Raw genomic sequence first — 12,049 nt, forward strand, 5'->3', positions numbered from 1 at the left:
ACCGACCAAATGGACCGAACGACTTGTGCCCCATTATCACACCAACACCCTAAGAAGTAATCCACACCTCTAAGCAACCGAGTGAATCCATACTCTATGCACACTACATCCGTCACGAATAACAAACTTAAATCCCATGATTCCCATATACCCATAAAGTGTAACATAACCTGTTACCAGAAATTTCTTTACTCGATTCACCCTCGATCTTAATCTCTACAAGTCATATCCTATTCATAAGTATGCCTCAAACCAAAACCAGTACAACATACAGCCACACAAACAAATCGGCGATAGCTGACTCCCCCACTTGGCTCAAAGACATAGAACAAAATGCTCAATGACTCGTAATACCCATACTCTATCATTGCCATAATCCTGCACCGAAGTTCACCTCAATCCTTCATAAGCTCATGCAACACAAACCATCTAATACCTACAAATCTCGCACTCATCCTCGTGATGGTCAGGTCAACTACTACAACTGATCCAAACTCAAATTACACAAACATAACCCACTGGTAGAAAAGAAAGCCTCCATAAAACATCATAAAAAATCACACATCCGAGATTTTCTCGCATGTTTTAACCCACCTGCCCAGCCTCAAAACGACATCTCTTTATACCTTTCCACAGCTACAACTACTACACAATTACTTAATCTTCCTGAGTATGATCTCATAACAAGACATAAAAATCCACTCCACTCCACGATTAAACAACATGAATGGTCTTCAACACACCCATAACTTGAGAATATACATCAAATCAAGACAGAAATCGAGCACCCAATATTCCTTTTTACATCTCAAGCAAACTCCTTTGGTCACATTCAAACAATCTAGACACTTCCTGTAATCACATCATACTCGTTATATAGCCATCCAACCAATCATCGAGCCATAAATTCCACTAATAGGGACACTACCATACTAAGTCCAAAAGCACGTGCTCACACAATTGAAATCCCTCTACTCAAGCTACAGTCAAAATCCGGCCTCAAGTCCTCCAAATTGGCCCATCATCAGCATGCCAAAATCAAATCTCACACCTCATCCATGGAAATCACAAACTGTCGATGCACAGTGAATACCAATTGCCCACATGTGCATACAAATGCGTGGAAGGAATTCAAAGAGTTACGCTTCAAGCTGAATCAATGCCACACGATAAAGAAAGAAAGATGAGAAGTTTATCCTAAATGCCCTGTAGCCTATTAGAGATAGGTATGCACGTCATCATACCAATCCGCATGACTCTACTAGACACTTGCTCATGACTTTTAGAATCTGTGAACATAGGACTCTGATACCAACTTGTCACGACCCAAATCCAACTAGTTGTGATGGCACCTAACCCAATCCACTAGGTAAGCCAATTAACAACTATCCAAATTAATGAGATTTTTCAACAAAGAAATGATAATAAAACTACTTTTATACAAGAATTTCCAAGGACTGGTAGTACAAATCATAAGCTTCTAAGATTTAGAGTTTACAAAGCTAGTATGAAATAAATACATCATCTGCCCGAATATACATAAACAGATTTTTCATAAGTTTAGAGCTATCATGAACAAGAGGCAGCTATAACTAGAATGTAGCTACATCTTCCGATGCAGCTTTAGATCCAGCTCTCACGGTACGCAGCAACATCAGCATGCAAGGTGCAGAAGTGTAGTATGAATACAACCGACCTCATGTACTCAATAAGTAACAAACCTAACCTTAGGTTGAAAGTAGTGATACCGATAGCCAACAACAAGTCATAACATAATAATAGTGCTAAAAGAATTAACTCAGAGATAAAATGGTCGACTTTTTTACAGTTTCGAAAAATAGGTATGCTTTTCAAGTATCTTAGTGAAAACCTAAATCTTTTATCGAAAACACCAAAAATATGAGTAAGTTTGTAAAACAACGATTTTTCCCAAAAGCCTTCAACGAGTAAATGTTTCATATTCAAATGGCATGAGGAAAAACACATCTCTATGCCTACATGTCAATGTATGCATGCCAACTGTAATACCATGCATTGACAAAACCATATGCATACTTTTGATGCATCAATGCACTCAGTCCTCCCAACCACTCAATCCTCACATTCACTCAGTCCTTAGAGCCACTCAGTCCTCACAGTCACTCAGTCTTCCCAATCACTCGGCACTCGCACTCAGAAGGTATCTACGCTCACTGGGGGTATGTACAGATTCCAGAGGGGCTCCTTCAACCCAAGTGCTATAACAAACCAATCATGGCATGAATCAATAACATCTGCTGCAGCATGCAACCCCCTTCTATCATAAATCAATATCCTCACAATCAGGTCCTCGGCCTCGCTCAGTTATTAATCTCTCCAGTCTCTCGGGCTCATAATATCATGAAAATCAGCCCAAAAATAATGATGTTATATATCAATAAATGGTGATAGAGACTGAGATATGATATGCAAATGAATGTGTATGTAATTGCAATATAAACAAATAATTCAACAGCAGAAATGGCCTCGATGGGTCCCAACAGAATAAGCATGTAGCCTAGACATGGTTTCTAACATGAATCACAACTCAAGAGCTCTAGTACATAGAGATGTCACGGTTAGAGATAAGATCAAATAACTACACAGTACCACCAAAATAATGGAGTCACAATTCACATGGTGTACGTCCACACACCCGTCACCTAGTATGTGTGTCACCTCAACACCAAACACATAACATATAAACCCGTGTTTCATACCCTCAGCACCAAGTTTAGAACTGTTACTTACCTCGAACAAGCCAAATCCAATACCGAGCAAGCCAAACGATGCTCCAAAATGCCATACCACGCGTATCGACATCCGAACGGCTCGAAACTAGCGAAAAGCAACTCAAATACATCAAATAATACCAACGAAAACAAACCAATCGATAAAGATCGAATCTTTAACCAAAATCCTGAAATCGACCAAAAAGTCAAACTCGGGCTTGCATCTCGGAACCTAATGAAACATACAAAATCTAATAACTCATTCAATTACGAGTCCAACCATACTAGTTTCATCCAAATCCGAATCCGAACCGATGTTCAAAATTTAAAAATTCATTCTATGAAACTTTGGACAAAACCCCCCAATTTTCTCTTTAAAATTCACAATTCAATTACCAAAAATAAAAATAGATTCACGAAATATAACCAAAACCTAGTAGAGAACACTTACCCCATTGCATATGGTGAAAATTTCCTAAAAATTGCCCAAATCCGAGCTCCCCAACTCAAAATATGACCAAATGAACAAACTCTCGATATTAAATATTTTTTGTCCAGATGTTCAGCCTCGTTTTATGTGTCAAACAATCCCAGAACTTACTTTTGATGCCTCTAATGGATTTCTTGTGAAATTTCAGTCGAGTTAGGCTTTGAATCACCCAATTTAGCCTTAAAATGAGGGAGGTATGATGTTTCGAAGTTTAAATGAAGTCTTGAAATTTAAGGGATAAAACTTGACATTTTCGTAATTATTTTACACCAGAAAATCAGCGACGAAAGAATTTTTGTTTTAGCAACCCAAAACTCATTCGAAACCTCCCAGACACAAACCAATATGCGTTTCAATTATAAAGAACGCTACGAACCTACTCGCGCTCTCAAAACACCGAAAAGAGGTCATCTTGACCCGATATTGACCATGGTCAAACTCCAAATCTTTAACTAGCTTCTCAACCAATGATCCAAAACATACCCGAGCCCCTTAGACCCCATCAATCATACCAACAAGCCTTGAAACATGATACGAACTTCTTCGAAGCTTCAAATCACATCAAACAACATAAAAACCACGAATCGTACCTCAAATCAAACTTAATAAACTTTTGATTTTCAATTTCCAAAACTCGTGCCGAACCATATCAAATCAACTCGGAATGACCTCAAATTTTGTACACAAGTTTCAAATGACATAAAGAAGCTATTCCAACTCCCGAAACCAAAATCCGAACCCAATATCACCAAAGTCAACTTTCGGTCAAACTTATGAACATTCCATAAATCCAAATTGCCAACTTTCGCCAATTAATGCCAGAACCTTCAAGAAACATCCAAATGCAAATTCAGGCATACGTCCAAGTCCAAATTCACCATCCGGACCTAACGAAACCATCAAAACTCCGATCCAGAATCAGATACACAAAAGTCAAACTTGGTCAACTCTTCCAATGTAAAGCTTCAATCATGAAATTAAATTCATTCTTCCAAATCGCTTCCGAACAACCTGAAAACTAAAACCGACGATTCACATAAGTCATAATACATCATACAGAGCTACTCATACCCTCAAACTACCGAGCGAAAAGCAAATATTCAAAACGACCGATCGAGTCGTTACAATAATAATATAATAGAGGGGTGAAGGAATTGATTAGTTTCGGTAGCGTTTAATTTCAAACACGACACATTAATCCCAATTCTCCTATAGAGATGTTAAATATAATTTGTAGTCTCAAACTACAAACTGTAGGAGGTCTTAAATCATATGATTTCCTTAAATGATTCGCCGACATGTTTGCTGGGAGTTCACGAGGAGGACATGCTTTCAGTTTGCTTGAACATGCAATTAAATTGTCGCAAATAATCTCCTCTAAGTTTATTTATCAGATTTACCTGCTTTGCTGTATACATTGTCTTGCCTCGCTAGTTTGCATTATTGTGAGTATAAGTTTTGTTCCTCATTATTTGCTTTGTTGTATCCACCTATCTTTAGTTGGTAAATAAAACTTTTTCATCCAGTACATGGATTTTCTTTCGTTCTTTATAAGAAATCAAATCAATTAGTTGGATTCCTTGTACTTAACACAACACTCGATTGAACAAACTAACTTGTAATAATATTGTCAAATTTGTCTCGTTCATAAAACAAACACCACAGAAAATGCCTTTCAGAGAGCGATAGATTTAGGTTAATGCACATATTCTTGTTGACTTTTCCAATACTTTGCACTCACTTTATTTCTACAGTAGTCATGCCATAAGTATGTCGGGAAAAAAATTTATTTACACCTAAAATTTACTCCAAACCAATGAAAACATAACATGCATCGTCTATTAGTAAGCAAAATTAATTTATTACTACTTTCTCCGTTCACTTTTACTTGTCCACTATAGAATTTGCACACCCCATAAGAAATAATAAATGAAGTGCATAATTTACCTTGATACTCATATTAATTGATGCATATTTTTAATGGATTTGAGAACATAGTTTGAAATGAGTAATTAATATTGAGGGTATAACAGGAAAAAAGAAATTGTCTTCTCTTCATATGTGACAAGTAAAAATGAAAATCTATTTTTAGAATACTGGACAAGTAAAAGTGAACGGAGGGATTACTACTTATCTATAGTATATTAATACAGTAAGATATAGTGTGTATATATCATGCGCAGGTTGAATGTGAAAAAGGGTATGAATAGTCTGGATGCAGCCACTTTAGGAGTCCCCATTGACGAGTATTTATCAAAAGGAGCTAAAGGAAAAATTGAAAAGAGATGAGGAGTGGTTATATAGTAAATTCTCTTAATCCTTTTGTTCAACAGACAGAATGGTACCCTTGTGCAATTCATGTGAGAACGTACTTTTGTTACCTCATTGACAATGGCTTTTGATCAACCAAGAAAAGAAGAGAATTAGTCAAACAGAAAAGATGGAAAGAAATCTTTGTAATTGCTAATTAATGGAAAAGAGAAGGGTTTCTTGAAGTTCTAATTTAACCAAGAAAATGACTAAGGAAAATGTGGTTATTCACTAATCACGCCACCGTGTATTCTCTTTTTCTTGTGAGTAACAATGTCACCGTTATTTGATATTTAATGTTGATTTATAGATTCATTTTCTGCTCTCGTTATCTTTAGTCAAAACTAAGGCACCTAAACTGAAATGGATAGAGTAAAACAACAAAAAGAAAAGGAAAAAACAAAAAGCCACGCTAGGTGGGCGTTTCCGCACAAGAATTGTAAAATTGCTGACAAAACTAAAAATTGTATTTGAAAATTAGAGTTGTGTTTGGACATGAATACAATTTGGAGATATTATTGAATATTTGTGAGTGATTTGAAATGAAAATTTTGAAAAATAATTTTTAAAGTTTTTCAAAATTCCGAAAAATTTCGAAATGCAACTTTGAGTAAAATTTAAAAATATCATGGACAAACACTAAATCAGAAAAAAATTGAAAATTTTTCAAAAAAAAAAAATCGTATGGCCAAATGGGCCATAGAAAAAGCAAAACAAAGGGGAGAAATTGAATAATAGCCACAATTTTAACGGTAATCGAAATTTAGCCACTTTTTATGTAAAGATAAATCTGACGAACACACTATTTATAATTCGTAAAATATTCCAGCATAATGTATTGGAGTTTCAGTATAATATATTGGACTTTCGATATAATATACTAGACTTCCAGCATAATATGTTGTAAGTTTATACATAAGTATTCCGATCTCCGGAATATTATGTTGTAACTTTATATATTTGGCTATTTTTTAATAGCAAAACAGTGACTATTTTGTAATAACTTTGAAAAGAAAGACTGAGAAAAAGCGCCAGACTGACCCTGGAGCAGAGACAGAACACTCCGCTTTGTCTTTTTGAATTTAATCATGAAATCCATCAACTGGTAGATGACCATAATCAGTAATTTAAAGCTATGGTTTCTTCCTTCTTTTTTAACACACTTTTTCTTGTACTATTACATTTTTCTTCACTCCTACAAAATGCTGCCTAATTATTCTACCTTAATTCTACAGCCAAAGCTGAAAATGCTACTACTAATCCTCCTCATTCACTCTCTCATCTTCTCCACAACATCCTCGGACTTAACCACCGACCGCGCCGCCCTTTTAGCCTTTCGTTCCGCCGTAGGTGGCCGTACATTCCTCTGGAACACCTTCAACACCACCTCCCCATGCAACTGGGCTGGTGTACAATGTGAAAACAACCGTGTCACTGTTATCCGGCTACCCGCCTCAGCTCTCTCCGGTAAACTTCCGGTGAACACCATCTCCAACCTCACGCGCCTCCGTACACTCAGCCTTCGTCTCAACAATCTTTCGGGTCCTCTTCCTTATGATCTTTCCAAATGTGTTGAGCTTCGTAATATTTATCTTCAAGGCAACTATTTTACAGGCCCGGTTACTTTTCTCTTTGGGCTTCGCTCTTTAGTTCGGTTAAATCTTGCTGACAACAACTTTTCTGGTGAAATACCATCCGGGTTTAACAATTTGACCCGATTGAGAACACTTCTTCTTGAAAGGAACCATTTTTATGGGTCTTTACCTGAGCTAAAGTTTACCAATCTAGAACAGTTCAATGTGTCTTTTAATAAACTAAACGGTTCTGTTCCGAGAAGTTTGGAGTCAATGCCTGTGGATGCTTTTCTTGGGAATTCACTCTGTGGGAAGCCACTTGGTATTTGTCCAGGAGGTGGGACCCAGCCTGCAATAGCTACTGCTGGAATTGAAATTGGGAATTCAACTAAGAAAAATAAGTTGTCCAGTGGAGCTGTTGCTGGGGTTGTAATTGGTTCTGTTGTGGGATTTCTTGTTTTGTTGTTACTTTTGTTTGTATTATGTAGGACGAAAAATGGCGAAAAAATGAGGTCTTTTGAGGCTGCTACAATTAAGCAAACAGAAACAGAAGTTTCAGTGGAGAAGCAAATTGTGGAATCAGAAAATGGAGGTATAAATAATGGGCATCCAGTGGCAGCAGCTGCAGCATTGAGTACAGGATTGAGTACTGGCGAAGAAAATGGAGCTAAAAAGCTTGTGTTTTTTGGAGATTATTATAAAACATTTGATTTGGAGGATTTGTTGAAAGCATCTGCTGAGGTTCTTGGTAAAGGAACATTTGGAACAGCTTATAAGGCAGTTTTGGAGATGGGTACAATTGTTGCTGTTAAGAGATTGAAAGATGTGGCTATATCTGAAAAGGAGTTCAGGGAAAAAATTGAAACAGTTGGAGCAATGAATCATGAGAATTTGGTGCCTCTTAGAGCATATTATTACAGTGGGGAGGAGAAACTTCTTGTGTATGACTATATGCCAATGGGGAGCTTGTCTGCACTTCTACATGGTAAACTCTATCACTGCCAAACTCTGATGCTTTTAATTTCCTTATTTTTGTAGATATGTACTATATTTTGTTCCAGCTTTTGGTATTTTGTTGGACCAATGCTACTTACCTCAGTCAATCTCTTTTCTTTATCTTTCTTTAGTATTAGATTAGTTTGTTTGAACATAGACGAGATTAAATGGAGCGATATGGACAGTAATAGCTGTTAAGTATCAGAGTAGTTAGTTTGACTTGTTGGTTACTTTGTAATATGCTTTGTCTGTGTTGGGGCCCTCAACCCAATGAAAATGTGATCCCAGAATTAAGCACTATTATTTCATATTATTTGCCCTTAGTCTTCATCATGTAAAGCATGCTTCTAATATAAGTATTAGGTTAAATCTAAAGTTGTTTGTAATTAAAAGCAATAAGTAGTACTTATTTGATTTAGTGATATCATTATAGCCAAAGGACCCTTTGTCATTTTGTAGGTCACCTGTCCATATACAGGGGAGAGTTGCACAAGCACAACATATAATCTTTCACTTATCTGAACAGTGGGTCCTTCAGTTATTCATTCGACAAAGTTTGAATAGAGAAATGGTGTTTCCATCTTTTTTATTGTTTGCCTATGGAATACTTGAAACTTGTCAAAGTGAGCTGTTTGCTGCACTGTAACCTTCTTTCTATTCATTACAATTTCTTTAATTTGCTAGGAAGCAAGGGGGCTGGTAGAACGCCGTTGAATTGGGAAATCAGGTCAAGTATAGCCCTGCAAATTGCACAAGGCATCGATTACCTACACTCTCAAGGTCCTAATGTCTCCCACGCGAATATTAAATCATCTAATGTTCTTCTCACCAAATCATACGAAGCACGAGTCTCAGATTTTGGCCTGGCTAACTTAGTTGGACCACCATCCTCCCCGACTCGAGTAGCAGGATATCGTGCTCCAGAGGTAACAGATCCTCGTAAGGTTTCTCAAAAGGCAGATGTCTATAGCTTTGGAGTATTACTATTGGAGCTTCTAACTGGAAAAGCACCTACTCATGCACTCTTGAATGAAGAAGGTGTTGACTTACCAAGGTGGGTTGAATCTGTAGTTCGCGAGGAATGGCCTTCTGAAGTTTTCGATATTGAACTCCTCAGATACCAGACTGCTGAAGAAGAGATGGTCCAACTATTGCAGCTAGCAATAGATTGTACTGCTCAATATCCTGATAATCGACCTTCAATGTCCGAGGTCTCTAAGAGGATTGAAGAACTTCGACGTTCAACCTTGCATGAACACTATCTTGTCAATGCAACAGATTTAATTGGTCCTTAGTCTTGAGAAGTGCAGTAATTAAACCAAAATCAGACTCATCACCAATATACAGAGGCCAATTTTAAGCATATTGAGCTTGTTATTTGTTGCGTGAAACGAATTTAAATGGAGAAACATGGTCAGGGATTTCATATATCCAACCCAAACTTGTTTGAACTGAGGCATACTTGTAGTTGTTGTTATTGAACTTGTTCTTTATTAGGGATGTCTTATTTCATTTTGAGTTAACAGATTATGGCCCCTTTTGTCAAAGTCCCTATTGTAGTTGAGCCTTTCATTTTCATTTGGGGGGCCAATATCTGCACTATTTATTCTTGTTGGGTAGAATGCTTTCTGTAATTATTAGTACTTCAGCTTTTACTTTTGCCTTTTCTTTTTCTAACTGTCAGTGACAGTTATCTGAATATAAGAGGCATGCGTGCATGTGATTGATATGCTGAAGCCAGCAGAAAGATTACAGTGATGGTAGACAAAGTGGGGCATGTAAGAAAAACTCAGTTCTATCACTTAGTGGGCGTTTGGACATAAAAACTATGAAATTTCGGGAAAAAGAAATTATTTTGCAAGTTGAAAACGGTATTTGAAAATTAGAATTTCATTTGGACATAAATATAATTTAGAACTATTTTTGAAATTTTGCGAGTACTTTGAACTGAAAATTTTGAAAAACAGTTTTTGGAGTTTTTCAAATTCCAAAATTCAACTTAATTTTTTTTTTGGCCAAACGGGCCCTTATTAGGGCCACTTGGAAGATAGACCAAACCATTGAAACATTTTGAAACATATCAAAATCTCATCTTCCTTGGATTTTGGCACAACTGATTTTAACATGTTAGAAATAAGCTTAATATAATAATGGTGAAAACATATATTTAATTAATGTCATAAAAGGAAACGGTGTTGGCGTGTTGCAACTTACACGAAATGGGAGAAACCAATTATTAGAATAGTAACCTACACTTTGTAGTACAATTTGAACTCAAACCACATTTTCTTTAGACTATGGTGACAACATGTCTATTTGATTTCGTTGTATTCTATACCAAAAGCTTATTTTATAAAATTTATATCATCTAAAAAGAATCTATCTATTTATCTATATAGAATAGGAGAAGCAAAAGCACTACATTAAGACAAGTATCTTAACCACAAAAAGGCAAGTGGCATTGTTAAGGCAAAATAAACTACTTTTCTAACTAATTTTTTTTTTAAAATTTTAAATTTTGAATTAATTGGTTACACTACTTGAATTAATAAATATAGATTATCTTATAATTATCAATAAAAATAAAAATACAAAAAAATATTCTACTCATTTAAATTGGAGTTTTAAAATTATTTTACAATAAAAAAACAAAAAATAAAAAACTACCCATTCAAATTGAAAAGTAATTTCTTCCTAATATAGTAGTAGTAGTAGTAGTAGAGTGTGTGTGTGTGTGTGTGTATATATATATATGGGAGTAGTTATGATACTAAATTGGTAATTTATTAATAATTCATATGTCAATTTAACAATATTAAGTAATAGATAATACAATTAGATAACCAAGGCTTTTCTCTTCCTAATAAAAGGCTTATCTCTTTATACTTTTGATGAATTCAAAATTATAATTTAGTAAAAAAAATTATATTATTTAAATTTTCAATAAAATATAAAATGAGAAAACTAATCAAATATTATAGTAGAAAAAAATGTACAAAAAGAGGTGGATAAAGATAATTTTATAATATTTATATTTTGAATTAATTAATAAACAAAAAATAAATAAATAAACTCAAGAAAATTATTGATAAACTTAGACAATTGAAGAATTTTAAACAATATAACATAAGTATAAAAATATATATTTCCAGAATAAGAAAATATATATGTATGTTCTACTAGAAGAGAAGTAGTATCAAAATATTTAGTCAATTGATAAATTAATAAAAAAAATTACATTAGTAAATGTATAGTACTAAGTACTTGCTAATTTAATACAGAATACACAAGGAATAAATAATCAATTTGATTACTAAAATGCTTTGTATCCTTTGATTTTGTATAGATTTTATTATATTTATATACACTACATTAAATAACAAAATAGTAACTAATATTTATTAAAATAATATGATATATTAGATCATAATTTTATAAGTTTAATATTTCGTCAAATTATCGGCGCATCGCGTGAATTCTAATACTAACACTAACACCAGTTATTAGAATAGTAGCCTACACTTTGTAGTACAATTTGAACTCAAACCACAAAACCACATTTTCTTTAGACTATTGTAACAACATAGCTATTTAATTCCGTTGTATTCCATACCAAAGCTTATTTCTTAAAATTTATATCATCCAAAAAGAAACATGGTATCCTCGTCAACAAAACCACATTATGGTACCAACTCTTTGTAGCAATATCAATTATGAATCTTGTTGATTGATTTTAGCTGTGTTAGGACATCTTTTTTTCTTTTCAAATCTTTTTATTTTACACTGTCAAAGGCAAAATAGTCGTTCTATTAGACCTTTGATTAATCTCCTCTCAGAAATTAGCAACACCAAGAGAGCACAGCAGATTTAGCAGATACTTGCACTGGAGAGAAGAATCAAAGGAATGGAAGAGACTACAAAAGGCAAAA

General features: G+C 34.8%; 1 protein-coding gene across 1 annotated transcript; it reads left to right on the forward strand.

Annotated features, from left to right (window-relative positions):
- Positions 1-6,551: 6,551 nt before the first annotated feature.
- Positions 6,552-9,847, forward strand: LOC107764161 (putative inactive receptor kinase At1g48480). Its single transcript, XM_016582703.2, has 2 exons — positions 6,552-8,109; positions 8,805-9,847. The coding sequence occupies exons 1-2, from the start codon at positions 6,660-6,662 to the stop codon at positions 9,413-9,415; spliced, it is 2,061 nt and encodes a 686-aa protein (XP_016438189.1). The 5' UTR covers positions 6,552-6,659; the 3' UTR covers positions 9,416-9,847.
- The last annotated feature ends 2,202 nt before the right edge of the window (positions 9,848-12,049 follow it).

Source organism: Nicotiana tabacum, chromosome 8, assembly GCF_000715075.1.
Source record: "Nicotiana tabacum cultivar K326 chromosome 8, ASM71507v2, whole genome shotgun sequence".
Classification (NCBI taxonomy): Eukaryota; Viridiplantae; Streptophyta; class Magnoliopsida; order Solanales; family Solanaceae; genus Nicotiana; species Nicotiana tabacum.

What these genes read in the sequence shown, in the direction of transcription:
- LOC107764161 (XM_016582703.2), top strand. Translation starts at nt 6,660, where the DNA reads ATGACCATAATCAGTAATTTAAAGCTATGGTTTCTTCCTTCTTTTTTA. An exon ending in CTTGTCTGCACTTCTACATG is followed by an intron (nt 8,110 to 8,804) that starts GTAAACTCTATC and finishes TTAATTTGCTAG; the next exon opens with GAAGCAAGGGGGCTGGTAGA.